At 42.5% G+C, this 15,743-nt stretch overlaps 1 protein-coding gene across 2 annotated transcripts; it reads right to left on the reverse strand.

Annotated features, from left to right (window-relative positions):
• Positions 1-3,547: 3,547 nt before the first annotated feature.
• On the reverse strand, positions 3,548-15,183 carry LOC123128548 (uncharacterized). 2 transcript variants are annotated; one of them, XR_006463236.1, is made up of 4 exons: positions 5,380-15,183; positions 5,191-5,299; positions 4,947-5,087; positions 3,548-4,479 (listed from the first exon to the last, which is right to left on the reverse strand). XR_006463236.1 is itself a non-coding variant. In XM_044548582.1 (3 exons), exons 1-3 carry the CDS (start codon positions 5,263-5,265, stop codon positions 4,150-4,152), a joined length of 546 nt encoding a protein of 181 aa, XP_044404517.1. In that variant the 5' UTR covers positions 5,266-5,373; the 3' UTR covers positions 3,548-4,149. The 2 variants fall into 2 exon arrangements, 1 of the variants encoding a protein (XP_044404517.1); XM_044548582.1 differs by lacking the exon at positions 5,380-15,183 and having other exon boundaries at positions 5,191-5,373.
• Between the last annotated feature and the right edge of the window lie 560 nt (positions 15,184-15,743).

Here is a 15,743-nt window from a genome sequence, read left to right on the forward strand (position 1 = left end):
AAAGAAGTACATGGATAAAGCTAGTTACTCTTATACTGAACATGACCATCTTGCTGCAATGGATGGTCTTAAAAATGAGTACAAGGCTGCTTGGGCTTGGCTTAACAAAGTTCCTAGAGCTACTTGGGCTAGATTTGCAATGGACTTCAATTGCAAAACTGACCTAGTTGTCAACAATATTAGTGAGGTCTTTAACAAGATGATATTAGATGTGAGGGGCAAACCAATAAAGAGCATGATAGATGGAATTAGGACTAAGTTGATGGTTAGGTTCAATGGAAATAGGACTAAGACAGAGGTAGCCAAGTGGGATATATGCCCAACATATGCTGAGTTGCATGAAGAAGCAAAGAAAAAAATCTAGGAACTGTCAAGCATTGATGGCTGGGCCAAATACCTACCAAGTGACAAGCAATGAGAGAACTTATTCAGTTAACCTGCAGCATAGGACATGTGGGTGCAGGAAATGGGACATGACTGCTGTCCCATGCAATCATGCAGTATCAGCTATCACCAAAGCCAAACTGAGGCCTGAAGACTTTGTACATGACTTTTTCAAAAAGCCAATGTATCTGGCAGCATACAACCCCATCATATTCCCTGTACCAGGACAAGATCTGTGGCCCAAGACCAATAGCAGAGACATAGAACCTCCAGTGTTCAAGGATAAGCCAGGGAAGAAGCAAACCAAGAGGAGAAGGAGCCAGTTTGAGCCACCAGCACCCAAAGATACATCTAGGATGGCTTCAATTACATGCAGCAACTGCCAGCTTGTAGGTCACAGATACACATCATGCAAACAGCCTCTAAAATCAGGGTTAGCATTGAGAAAGAACAAGCCTCAGGTATGTACAAGCACCAGGTTCAGCCAGATTTTGTTTTCTAACACTTGAATGTATTAACTTGCTACAATTCTTATATGCAGTCTAACAGCACAGAGAAGGGTAGCACGCAAGGAAGCAGGGCACCAACAGCACCAAGGGGATCAACAAGTGCAGCACCAAGGGGAGCACCAAGGGCAACTTCTTCAACAGCTCCAGCACCAAGGGCAGCTTCTTCAACAGCTCCAGCACCAAGGGCAACTTCTTCAACTATAGGTGCAGCAACAAGGGCAGCCAGCTCAACTCCTGCCAGGAGAGCTTCTTCAGCTATAGCAAGTAGGAGAGGTTCAATAGCTGCAGCATCCACATCAGCACCATTCTTGCCACCAAGACAAAGAAAGCAACCCAGCAGGCTGAAAGACTATTTCTATGCTTCTGGGAACTGATGTTGAACCTTGATGATGATGTGATCTAGCTAAACTAGTAATTGCTAAGATCTATTTTGGCAACAACTTGTGGTACTGTAATCTGGTTGAACTAGTATTTGCTATGTTGTTGGATCTGGTTTCATGATGATGTGATATGGTACTGTAATCTATGAACCTATGAATCTATATGATGCAATGTACTTAAGCCTCTCTATTTCTGTCAAGTTGGCTTGTTATTATGGCCATTACAATGTTCACTAGTAATTGTTATATGATGCACAGTTAGCTTTTTGGATTGTTTAGGCCATTACAATGTTCACTAGTAATTGTTATATGATGCATTGTTAGCTTGTTGGATTGTTTAGGCCATTACAATGTTCAAATTGGCTTGTTGGATCAAATCATCGATATGTCGACAAGATTAGGCTCAAGGTGACACCTAGGGTCAAAACAATCGATATATCGACAAGATGAGGCTCAAGGTGACACCCTAGGGTCAAATCATTGATATATCAACAAGATGAGGCTCAAGGTAACCCCTAGGGTCAAATCATCGATATGTCGACAAGATGAGGCTCAAGGTGAATCCTAGGGTCAAATCATCGATATATCGACAAGATGAGGCTCAAGGTGACACCCTATGGTCAAATCATCGATATATCAACAAGATGAGGCTCAAGGTAAACCCTAGGGTCAAATCATCGATATATCGACAAGATGAGGCTCAAGGTGACCCCTAGGGTCAAATCATCAATATATCGACAAGATGAGGCTCAAGGTGACACCTAGGGTCAAATCATCAATATATCGACAAGCTGAGGCTCAAGGTGTACGCTAGGGTCAAATCATCGATATATCGACAAGATGAGGCTCAAGGTGACAGCCTAGGGTCAAATCATCGATATATCGACAAGATGAGGCTCAAGGTAAACCCTAGGGTCAAATCATCGATATATCGACAAGATGAGGCTCAAGGTGACACCCTAGGGTCAAATCATCGATATATCGACAAGATGAGGCTCAAGGTGACACCTAGGGTCAAATCATCGATATATCGACAAGATGAGGCTCAAGGTAACCCCTAGGGTCAAATCATCGATATGTCGACAAGATGAGGCTCAAGGTGAACCCTAGGGTCAAATCATCGATATATCGACAAGATGAGGCTCAAGGTGACACCCTAGGGTCAAATCACCGATATATCAACAAGATGAGGCTCAAGGTAAACCCTAGGGTCAAATCATCGATATATCGACAAGATGAGGCTCAAGGTGACCCCTAGGGTCAAATCATCGATATATCGACAAGATGAGGCTCAAGGTGACCCCTAGGGTCAAATCATCGATATATCGACAAGATGAGGCTCAAGGTGAACCCCAGGGTCAAATCATCGATATATCGACAAGATGAGGCTCAAGGTGACACCCTAGGGTCAAATCATCGATATATCGACAAGATGAGGCTCAAGGTAAACCCTAGGGTCAAATCATCGATATATCGACAAGATGAGGCTCAAGGTGACCCCTAGGGTCAAATCATCGATATATCGACAAGATGAGGCTCAAGGTGAACCCTAGGGTCAAATCATTGATATATCGACAACATGTGGCTCAAGGTGACACCCTAGGGTCAAATCATCGATATATCGACAAGATGAGGCTCAAGGTAAACCCTAGGGTCAAGTCATCGATATATCGACAAGATGAGGCTCAAGGTGACCCCTAGGGTCAAATCATCGATATATCGACAAGATGAGGCTCAAGGTGACACCTAGGGTCAAATCATCGATATATCGACAAGATGAGGCTCAAGGTAACCCCTAGGGTCAAATCATCGATATGTCGACAAGATGAGGCTCAAGGTGACACCTAGGGTCAAATCATCGATATATCGACAAGATGAGGCTCAAGGTAACACCTAGGGTCAAATCATCGATATATCGACAAGATGAGGCTCAAGGTAAACCCTAGGGTCAAATCATCGATATGTCGACAAGATGAGGCTCAAGGTGAACCCTAGGGTCAAATCATCGATATGTCGACAAGATGAGGCTCAAGGTAAACCCTAGGGTCAAATCATCGATATGTCGACAAGATGAGGCTCAAGGTGAACCCTAGGGTCAAATCATCGATATGTCGACAAGATGAGGCTCAAGGTGAACCCTAGGGTCAAATCCATGAATCTAGATGACAGAATTTACTAACTTAGCACATGACAATCAAAGTGCACTCACATTCATAAAGGTTCATCAAGGTTGGATCCAACACCTGATCTCACAAAATACATAGACAAAGGTTCAAAAATAGATACTAAAGTACTTAATAGATGATTATCATCTAGATTACAACACTGCTGGATCCAACACCATAGATCACAAATTCATCACTGAAGTACTTGTGTCACAAGTTCATACTAAAGTACTGGATAGAAGATTATCATCTAGAAACTGATAGATGATTATCATACTAGAAGGCACCCTACTCATCTAAGATGGCCTTCACACCCTGAAGCTTCAACTTTATCTTTTCCTCAGACTTTTGAAGCTCAGAAATGTGATACTGCAGTTTAAGCCTCTCTTCTGTGAGCCTCTCCTTCTCCTTCAAATGATTGAACTTCAAGTTCCCAATCACATTGGCTTGAGCACATGTCAGGTTCTTCAGAGTTTCATAGTTTAGCAACATCTTCTTCTTCTTCTCCTCTGTCTTTGACAGCTCTGCCTTCAAGTTCCCCACTACAGTCTCAAGCTCAACAATCTTCACATCAACATATTCCTTCTGCTTCTTCTGATTGTTTAACTCCACACCCCTCTGTTGCTGGGCAGCCAAGAGAGAATTCACATCAGCATACAAACTGTCATAGTTCTCCTATAGTTTCTTCTTCTCCTCCTCTTTCTTTGACAACTATGCCGTCAAGTTGCCAACTACAGTTTCAAGCTCAGCAATCCTCACTTCAAGATATTGCTTCTGCTCCTTTTGATTGGTTAACTCCACACCCCTCTCCTGCTGGGCATTCAAAAGAGCATTCACATCAGCATACAAACTGTCATAGTTCTCCTGTAGTTTCTTCTTCTCTTCTGTCAGGTTGTGAATTGCAAAGGAACTCTCTAGATTGTCATTGGTCCTAGCTGACTTAGTCTCCTCATACATATCCCATAGCTTGGCCAATGCCTTCTCCATTGAGTCTGGCCATTCAAAATCAATCCATTGAACTACTCCACAGTTTATGCCTTCCTGTATTATAAACAATAAAAGAATAAATAATTGTCTAAGACCATCAAACCAACAGGTTCATGTATCTAATATGTGCACTGCTAAACAGACAAATTAACAAGTCACTAAGCACTCACAGGTTCCTTACCATACAGCAGACAAATTAACAATGCCCACTGATAAACAAGTCATTAAGCACTGACCATGATAAACAATGACTACCATCCACTATTGAGAACACACTCCAACACAGTGGCTAAAGCAAATTAAACAAAGACAAAGCACTTAACCAAGCTTAACAACTTGATAAACAAAGGAGTAAGCACTGACCACAATAAACAATGTCTGGTTAGAACAAGCTAAAAAAATCCACTAATGACAAGGCATGTCATAACAGGCTAAACAAAGACCAAGCTAAAAAAATCTTAAGAGCTTGATAAACAAAGCATTAAGCAAACAGCTTCCTTTACACATGATGTGAATCATACCTTAGCACATCCAAGAAACCTCCTGCCCGTGTGCATCCCTTCAAATGCTACAAAGCGTTCGGCCGGCTCACCGTGTTCACACAACACATTCACATCTGCGTCAGTACCATTGAAATTCGGATCGTGCATCGTAGCTGGAAGCTGCGGGAGCAAGCAAAGAGAAGGCTAGGTTCAGATCGAGCTTAGTGAAAAAATCCCCAATTCACTAACCCTATCCCTAGCTCTAGGTATCTAACCAACGGACCTTGATGATGCCATCGCAGGAGGAGGAGATGTTCAGGACTGAATCCTCACTGGTCTCGTCGCTCCACGACACCATGGCACCGGGGAGCAGCAGAACGGCAGTCGGCGGTCTGGCGGCGCCGGGGAGGAAGAATAGAGTGAGGAGAGGGCGAGGCAGAGGCGAGAGTGTGAGGAGAGAGCTGGATCGAACCTGTTTTTACCCACACGCCGGAGCAGTAACGGCCGCCACGCCGTTAGACGGCGTGAGCTCGCGGCCGTGACGCCACGTCCCCAAAATCGGGCCCCACCTGTCATAATAGTGCTTAAAATGCCCCAACAGAAGGTTTGGTGTTTTCTGCAAATGATTAGGCGCGAAATCAGAGTTTTCTGGCACAAAAACGTAGAAGAGTCTTTTCTGCAACCCTAGGCTTCAATGTGGTGGTTTTTTGCAATTCACTCCCTTAAATTAGATTCGGTCTTACTACACAGTAGTGGTAATTCTCCCTGTTACCAAGCGTATTCCAGCCATACTGTCCCCCGAGATCTGCAGACTGGAACTTATCTCGAATGGTAATTTATGTGATGCCACATGCAATTCATACATCTGATAAAAAGAGAAAGAAAAAGAAGGTGTCAGCCGGTGAGCAACAAAACTAGGACAGCTGTTAAAAGATGGAAGTAGTTATAACTAGGCGTAGCACATACAAAAAAACTAGATAGGGCTAACCATATCAGATCCATCAAAAACAGAGAACTAACAACAAAACTAGGGTGCAGTTTGAGAGCTGAAAAGGAAAAAAGCGTAGTTGTGCTACTAAGGTAGCCTTTTCGGAATGAAAAGAACAAAGAAATGTAGTAAGAGAAAAATAATGTACTGAAGCAAGAAATATTGAAAAGAGTAATAAAGAAAAATAATGTACTGAAGCATGAACTAACATTTCTCTTTTTCTCTCAATCTGCTCTGAAACCTCGTTCAATAATCTACTGAAGAAAAAATACTAAAAAACAATCTTTTTCGCCTATCCACAAAAGCAGAGTAGATTCGTAAAGGATTGTCAAGAACAAAGCCATCAATCAATCAATAAAAACTGAAAAGTTGTACATAAATTTCAGGTGGTTAGTGACAGAGAAACATTTTGGGTTGATGGTTGACCTTAGCCTCACATTTTTAAAACGCACACGTACACGTCATGGTGATAAGCTCTTTCATTAGTGATATGCTTACAGATTTACCATCAGAATATAGAGGGGTTTTGGTTTTTTTGGCTGCTATAGCCACTGAAAGTGACACCGCTTGAGCCCCGCCGGCAATAGGCAGTTCCTTCTTGGCTGCTACAGCCACTGGAACTCTGGAAGTGACATTGCTGTCGGCAGGCTTGTCGGCGCCCCCACGCAAAATATGATTTCACGGCATGTATCTGATCATGGTGCGATTCGACGCCACTGAAACCTCATTCGATCCATGGGTTCTGAATGATGAAGAAAATAAAATGAAGACTAAAAACTGAAATGATAAAGTGAATAATAGACTGAAAACACATAAACTGAATATAGACTGAAGAAATGGCAATGAATTAAAAGAACAATGAATTAAACAAAAGAAATCTAAAATAGAAAAAAAAAACCTGATATCTACGCTCTGTATCAAAAGTTCACTAACAATTCAACAGAAAGTTTACTGAATGTCAACCGTTAAGTTGTCCCTTTTCGAATCATGCATGTTAGTTTGCAACGTCCATAAAATCCAGACAAGAACGCTCTGCGTCAAACGATTGCCAAGGAAAACATCCGAATGAAGAGATTACCGCTCAACTTCTACACTCTCACTTTCCTGTTGACAGGCTCACTGACAAGCATGCAGCATAGACTGCCAAAAAATAAAAAGGAAAAATCGAGGGACTCAACATGGAATAATGAATAAAGAGTGATGACTGAGAGAGTTAGCTCATGTAAATTGCAGATAGAGCAATGAACATAAAAACTGAACACTAACAGAAATGGATGACTGAATAAATAGAAATGAACAACTAGAGCCTAAGATACTATGGTAAGACAAAAAATGAAGGGAATAACTAAAATAGGCAGATACTGAAGACTTAAATAAAAAGTTTGAGATCACAGTCCTCTTTGAAGGAAATAAGCTAGTGTTGCTGAACTCCTTGAGCAGTTGATATATGCACCAGACAGTGAGCCAGCCTGGTATTCATGCGCATCACTACACTAGTCTAACCCAATAGTCCACCCCTCACCCTCAGCTTGTTTATTTTGGCCGCACTAACAAAGATGTCCCCAACAATGCAGCAACTTCATTGTTCACGAGGAGCCAAGACTCGTTCGGATTACAGGCTATACAATTAGGGACCAGCTTGTCGGCAACAGAATAATTGGTCATGAACTGATGCCCTTGGTTTTTCCGCCGTTTTGCTCAACTTGATTATGAAGCAGAAACCAAAAACCCTTATTTAAGCTGGAGGCACCCCATCGAACCTGAATTCTTAGTAAGCCCGTCACTCTCTAGTTTGAAGCTCCCAACTAAGCTTATCATTCCTGTTGATTTCATTTGACGCACTTTATCTGCGCTAACTTATGACTTTCATGTCAAGCAGACTCTGGTGTTGCCCGATTCTCATTCTTGCACAAGGTGTCAATACAGAAGCAGTTATCTGCTGACTCGCTGAAGTACAACATAACATCATACACAAGGACGACACGCCTGCTTTACCATGCTTTCCGGATGATATTCACCTACATGTACACACAAGTCGTATGCTTCGCCCAAAAAGTCGAAAGTAGTACCAACCGGCATGATCATGCTTTCAGTTGGGTTCTCTCTGCAACACCTGACAGCCTTCTCGGTCATCTTTTACCAGGTTTTGTACTAGCGGCAAAATGTTACGAAATGAACGAAGTGAATTATCTGAATCAAGAAAAGAAATGTGGAACCAGTAGTTTCTACTAGCTTCAGAGTTCAGACCATCTTTTACCAGGTGTACACTACAGACTGATAAATCCAGATGACAATGACACCTACTACTGTTCCCATTCAACACTTTTTACTTTTGTATTTACAGGACTACAACAGTTTCAGACAAGCCCCAGGCTAACAAAACCTATCATGATATCCCTTTTCCAAGCATGATCAGATTAGCACTCCACTAAAGTAAGACTCCAAATATCATGTTCATGTAGTAAGCACAATGGACACCAACATATGTGCATTGTGCAAAATAGATTAAAGACCACCAGTACATTTCGTGACAAAGAGATCTGTAGGAAGCAGATCAACAATTTAAATATCAGACTTTTCCAACATAAAAAATAACAAGACCAAATAATACAAGTCATGTACAAAACCTGATAACAATACAGCTCACATGCAGAAACTAGACTAATTTAAAATTGTAGGAACCTGAATTTTGTTCACAGGCTAAACCAAACAGAAATCACAATTTTCTCATGTAAGGTTTGAAAGAGATTAATCAACTGATTTGTATATTTAAGTTCCATAGTTTTAACTAGCTTTGAACACACACAAAAAGGTACTGGTGTCCAATTGCACCAAGTAGAGGTACCGAACTATCTGAATCAAGTTTGAGTGTAAAATGTTACTTATAAAATTTGTCCCCACAATAACCAACTAGTGTACACCAAAACCAAACAAAAAAGATCATGGTCAAGCAGCAAAGAGTATCTACACAAAAATTTGTACGAACCTGAATTTTCTTCACAGGTTTAATCAAACAAATATCACAATCTTCTATGTTAAGGTTGAAAAGAGATTAATCAACTGATTTATTTAGTTAAGTTGCATAATATTTGCTAGCTTTGAACACAATTTTTTTTACTAAAGGCAACTGGCACCAAATAGAGGAACTAAATTATCTAAACCAAATAGGACAGTGGTATGAAACTAACACTTCTCATATCAAGGTTGAGTGAAAAATGTTACTCCTTGTGAAATTTGTTCACCCAATAACCAACTGGTCCACACCAAAACTGAACCAAAAAGATGATGGCCATGCAGCAAATAATATAATCCTAATTTCTGGAGAACCACCAATAATCCAGGTAAGAATAATCAGTGACTAAATTGTACTCCCTCTGTAAACAATATAAGAGCATTTAGATCACTAATTTAGTATTCTAAACGCTCTTATATTAGTTTACAGAGGGAGTACTGTGCAAATGAATAAGCTGAATCGAGAAGGGATTATATCATCCAAATAATCACGAAGTTCTAGGTTGATGAGTACTTCAACACCACATTCGAGAAGATCTGACCAAATGAAAATAACAGTTGACCGTAACGAATCAAATCAGCCGTGAACAGAAACCAAACCTCTCCAGCCTTTGATTCATCTCTGCAGAACTACTACCCTCCTGCTTCTACTGCAACTAAAGGAGAACATACACACATACCAAAAGCAAGATCAACTGCTACAATAAGAATCAATCAGGACACTGAATCCACCTCCTATTAAATGATGAATGATGGAACTCATGAACTCAAATCAGACCTTCCTCAAACCCCCTTCGACATGATCTCCACATACCAAATTCAGTCCTGCAACCAATGCATGGAGGCCAACACAAATGAATCGAACAAACCACCGAAAAGGCACTAACCTGACTCGGTTAAAGAGCAAAGGTTTGCCCATGAGACCAAACCTCCTAAATATATCGTGCAACCGACAGGCGCAGAAAACCAACACGGGGATCAAGGGTACATATAATGGACCGAACCTAGAGAGAGATATTGCAAACCAAACGATTTAAACAGATTCCAACTCACTACCAGAGTACCAGTGATGGTGCAGAAAACCGTCAGTGACCAAGTTAGGGTGCAGACCGTAGTCGGAAGTAAAGGGAGTTCGCACGGAAGTTTTACCCAGGTTCGGGGCCTCATGATCGAGGTAATACCCTACTCTTGCTTTGTTTTGGATTGATGTGGGAGGACCTCGTGCGAGGGGGTTACAAGTGGAGGATGATGAATGCTACCAAGGTCTGAGCAATGGAACAGATGCCTCGAACTACCCCTAGCCTCGCCTTATAAAGGGGATGAGAGCTAGGGTTGATAGGGATCCTAACTGACTTTACTGTAAGAGCTTCTTGGCTTGCACGCCAAGGATAAATTTTATCTCCAAGCCTAGACCCCTGGACCGATCGCTGGGTAAGGATGCCGCTAGGCCTCTTGGGCCCTGAAGCCAGCCAAGTCTCGAGCTTCCCGGTGGACGAGCCACCCTCGGTATATTGTACCATCAGTAGTGGCCGAGCTTGTCTGGAGTTGTGGAGTCTTGCTGCCTTGAGAACGAAATCCAGGCAGGCTCTTTTTCAGTGATGGAGACAGTCTAGCTCTCGGTAGCCCAACCTCAAAATCTATGTACTTGGCTATCGCGCGCCCCCCAGCAACGCATCTTTGTGGCTTCGTAGCTCCTGATTTTGTGGTGCCGCGATCTAGCGGCTTTGCATCTTTCACCTTCATGGCTTCGCGGCCTGCGTCTTTGCAATGTTGCGGCTTCACGTCTGCATGGCCTCCGGCGTCGCATCTTCGCAGCTTCATGGTTGAACGGCCTCTGGTGGCAAGTCTTCTTCAAATCATTTCATGCTAGCCATAGGAACCTAGGCGTCGCTGCCACTCGCCTTGTCACATCCCGTCATCACTGTCAAAAGATAGGGAGATGGCCAGTCGGTTTCGCTTTGACCGCTGCAACATGATGATAATGCCTGGATCTCCGCGCCCACATCCTGTGTAGTGGGAAACCGCGAAGGAAATGGGGCATATGTCGACCTACCGAAGCCGTTGCTTGGGTTTCCCGGTGGGACATAAAGAGGGGGGAGAGACATTTCCCCACTTCCTCTGTTCCTCTCGCAGATCCCGCCACTGCTTCTCCCTCCCCTGTTGGAACCGCCATTGTCGCAAGCTCTTGCTCCTCGAGCCCTCCCTTTCTTTCCTTCTCCACCCAAGCGAGCCGCTGATGGTGCGAGGCAAGGGAGACCATGGTGTGTTTCAGACATAACATTTCTGAATCTAATAGCACTAATAGAGGCAGCAGGCTATGGAGAGGATGACTACATGTACTTTGTTAGGGATGCTGGCTTGGGGGTAGCTGGTTTGGAAGAGATCTGTGATGATGACAAGGTTGATGAGATGCTAGACCACATTGCCAACAGAGATCATACCATAGTTAATGTGACAGTAGTTAGGGGTAGTGAGCACAGACCTGGAGACTTAAACATAGGTCATGTTTGTGAGCAACAGGTCCCTATAGATAGTGTTGGAGAGAGGACTGTGTATGAGGTCAGTGATGAAGGTGTGGTGTACAGGTCACCATCCAAAAAAACAAGGAGAGTTGCACAAGTTGATGAGCAGGAGGCACATCCAATACAGTTTTACTCCAGAGAGCAGAGCACACATCTGATTATGCAGAAAGATATAGATATGGATCAAGGAAATGCAAGAGATGTTGATTTGGAGCAAGAGGAGTTGGAAAGAAGTATGGAGCTTAAGAGGAGGAATAAAATACAGAGGTATAAGAAGCATAAGAAGAGTGTTGAGAGGGTGGAGGCAAATAAAAGAAAACTTCCTGTTTTACTAACTGAAGATGACTCTGACTTGGAGCAAGATGAGGATTTCATGGCTAGGATGGCTGAGATGAGGAGGCAAAGACAGGACCCATTTTTACACTTTGAAGGTGACACTGATGTTGAAGAACCTTATGAGCTAGAAGAAGAGGTAGTGCCTGAGGAACATGGAGAGGATGAGGAAATTGAAGAAGGGGTGGTACCACAAGGGGAAAAGAGGAAGAAGATGAAAGTAAGAAAGGGGCCAACTAGTAGATCACATGCAAGTTTGGAGCAACAATTTGACGATGTTTGGGTGCCATCATCTGATGAGGATCCAAATCCTGGTGATTTGAAGGAGGAGGAGGATGATGGGGCAGTACCCCTAGCTTTTGTGCTTGGCAATAAGAGTAGGGCCAAAAAACCCAAACCAAGAATCTTGTATGATGAGGATAGAGAGAGCCCAGAGATGCAGTTTGTAAAAAATCTTTGTTTTGGAAGTGTTTACCAATTTAGAAGGGCACTTCTCACATCCCACATAGCTCAAAACAGAAACTATGTGTTTCATAGGAACTGCAATGATAGAATCATAGCTATTTGCAAACATGAAGATTGCCCTTTTTTCATTGCAGCTTCTGTGTTGGCAAATGAGAGAACTTTTTGCATTAGAAAAGCAAAAATTTTGCACACATGTCTAGCTGTAGCAGAGAGCACCAAGGTGACTACCAAGTGGGTCACACATCAGGTGTTAGAAGCAATAAGAACAGACTTGAACACACCAATAACTACAATAATGCAAAACCTGAAGAGCAAGTATGGAGTTGAGATCAGCACTCATATGGCCTACAGGGCTAAGAACAAAGCAGTTGAGATGGTGCAAGGAGATCAGACGGGTCAGTATACCAGAATCAGGGATTACTTGCAGGCTGTCTTGGACACAAATCCAGGTAGTAGGTGCATTGTCACTACTAAGTTCTTAAAGGAGCATCCAAGCAAAAATCCAAGGTTCCATGGTCTGTTCATCTATTTGAATGCTTGCAAGGAAGGATTTCTGAATGGATGTAGACCATTCATAGGTGATTACTTTACTTTCTTTACTTTGCCTTGTTTGAATGCCTTGTTTCTGACTTGTGTTGTGTGCCAATGCAGGTGTGGATGGATGCTTCATCAAGCTGTCTACTGGCCAACAAATCCTGGCTGCCACAGGAAGGGATGGGAATAATAACATATATCCCATTGCTTTTGCAGTTGTGCACAAAGAAGACGCAAACAGTTGGACTTGGTTTCTATCTGAACTGAAGATAGCAATTGGTGGAGAATCAGGGAGATTTGGTTATTACACCATATCTCTGATAGACAGAAGGTAATTTCCATGTTTAGTTGTATTTTATAATATACATTGCTTCATAATTGCTTAGTTCATAATTGCATAGTTCACAATTGCTTAGTTTATAATTGCATAGTTCACAATTGCATAGTTCATAATTGCTTAATTAGTTGTTGGTCATATACATTGCTTAGTTGTGATTATGGTGATTTCTCCAAACAGGGCCTTCTTAAAGCTGCAAACAATGTATTCCCCAACTGCCCACATAGATTCTGCCTTAGACACATCTATCAAAACTTCCAGACTGCTGATTTTAGGGGGTCAGAATTAAAGAAGTACATGGATAAAGCTAGTTACTCTTATACTGAACATGACCATCTTGCTACAATGGATGCTCTTAAAATGAGTGCAAGGCTGCTTGGGCTTGGCTTAACAAAGTTCCTAGAGCTACTTGGGCTAGATTTGCAATGGCCTTCAATTGCAAAACTGACCTAGTTGTCAACAATATTAGTGAGGTATTTAACAAGATGATATTAGATGTGAGGGGCAAACCAATAAAGAGCATGATAGATGGAATCAAGACTAAGTTGATGGTTAGGTTCAATGGCAATAGGACTAAGACAGAGGTAGCCAAGTGGGATATATGCCCAACATATGCTAAGTTGCTTGAAGAAGCAAAGAAAAAATCTAGGAACTGTCAAGCATTGATGGCTGGGCCAAATATCTACCAAGTGACAAGAAATGAGAGAACTTATTCGGTTAACCTGCAACATAGGACATGTGGGTGCAGGAAATGGGACATGACTGCTGTCCCATGCAATCATGCAGTATCAGCTATCACCAAAGCCAAACTGAGGCCTGAAGACTTTGTACATGACTTTTTCAAAAAGCCAATGTATCTGGCAGCATACAACCCCATCATATTCCCTGTACCAGGACAAGATCTGTGGCCCAAGACCAATAGCGGAGACATAGAACCTCCAGTGTTCAAGGATAAGCCAGGGAAGAAGCAAACCTAGAGGAGAAGGAGCCAGTTTGAGCCACCAGCACCCAAAGATACATCTAGCATGGCTTCAATTACATGCAGCAACTGCCAGCTTGTAGGTCACAGATACACATCATGCAAACAGCCTCTAAAACTAGGGTTAGCATTGAGAAAGAACAAGCATCAGGTTTCTACAAGCACCAGGTTTAGCCAGATTTTGTTTTCTAACACTTGAATGTATTAACTTGCTACAATTCTTATATGCAGTCTAACAGCACAGAGGAGGGTAGCACACAAGGAAGCAGGGCACCAATAGCACCAAGGGGATCAACAAGTGCAGCACCAAGGGGAGCACCAAGGGCAACTTCTTCAACAGCTCCAACACCAAGGGCAGCTTCTTCAACAGCTCTAGCACCAAGGGCAGCTTCTTCAACTACAGGTGCAGCAACAAGGGCAGCCAGCTCAACTCCTGCCAGGAGAGCTTCTTCAGCTATAGCAAGTAGGAGAGGTTCAATAGCTGCAGCATCCACATCAGCACCATTCTTGCCACCAAGACAAAGAAAGCAACCCAGCAGGCTGAAAGACTATTTCTATGCTTCTGGGAACTGATGTTGAACCTTGATGATGATATGATCTAGCTAAACTAGTAATTGCTAAGATCTATTTTGGCAACAACTTGTGGTACTGTAATCTGGCTGAACTAGTATTTGCTATGTTGTTGGATCTGGTTTCATGATGATGTGATATGGTACTGTAATCTATGAACCTATGAATCTATATGATGCAATGTACTTAAGCCTCTCTATTTCTGTCAAGTTGGCTTGTTATTATGGCCATTACAATGTTCACTAGTAATTGTTATATGATGCATTGTTAGCTTGTTGGATTGTTTAGGCCATTACAATGTTCAAATTGGCTTGTTGGATCAAATCATCGATATGTCGACAAGATGAGGCTCAAGGTGACACCTAGGGTCAAAACAATCGATATACCGACAAGATGAGGCTCAAGGTGACACCCTAGGGTTAAATCATCGATATATCGACAAGATGAGGCTCAAGGTGACACCCTAGGGTCAAATCATCGATATGTCGACAAGATGAGGCTCAAGGTGCCACCTAGGGTCAAATCATCGATATATCGACAAGATGAGGCTCAAGTTAACCCCTAGGGTCAAATCATCGATATGTCGACAAGATGAGGCTCAAGGTGAACCCTAGGGTCAAATCATCGATATATCGACAAGATGAGGCTCAAGGTGACACCCTAGGGTCAAATCATCGATATATCGATAAGATGAGGCTCAAGGTAAACCCTAGGGTCAAATCATTGATATATCGACAAGATGAGGCTCAAGGTGACCCCTAGGGTCAAATCATCGATACATCGACAAGATGAGGCTCAAGGTAAACCCTAGGGTCAAATCATCGATATATCGACAAGATGAGGCTCAAGGTGAACCCTAGGGTCAAATCATCGATATATCGACAAGATGAGGCTCAAGGTGACACCCTAGGGTCAAATCATCGATATATCGACAAGATGAGGCTCAAGGTAAACCCTAGGGTCAAATCATTGATATATCGACAAGATGAGGCTCAAGGTGACACCCTAGGGTCAAATCATCGATATATCGACAAGATGAGGCTCAAGGTGACACCTAGGGTCAAATCATCGATATATCGACAAGATGAGGCTCAAG

This window comes from Triticum aestivum, chromosome 6A (assembly GCF_018294505.1).
Source record: "Triticum aestivum cultivar Chinese Spring chromosome 6A, IWGSC CS RefSeq v2.1, whole genome shotgun sequence".
In the NCBI taxonomy this organism is placed as follows: domain Eukaryota; kingdom Viridiplantae; phylum Streptophyta; class Magnoliopsida; order Poales; family Poaceae; genus Triticum; species Triticum aestivum.

What these genes read in the sequence shown, in the direction of transcription:
- LOC123128548 (XM_044548582.1), bottom strand. Translation starts at nt 5,265, where the DNA reads ATGGTGTCGTGGAGCGACGAGACCAGTGAGGATTCAGTCCTGAACATC. An exon ending in CCTGCGATGGCATCATCAAG is followed by an intron (nt 5,088 to 5,190) that starts GTCCGTTGGTTA and finishes TTGCTCCCGCAG; the next exon opens with CTTCCAGCTACGATGCACGA. An exon ending in GGTTTCTTGGATGTGCTAAG is followed by an intron (nt 4,480 to 4,946) that starts GTATGATTCACA and finishes TTTATAATACAG; the next exon opens with GAAGGCATAAACTGTGGAGT.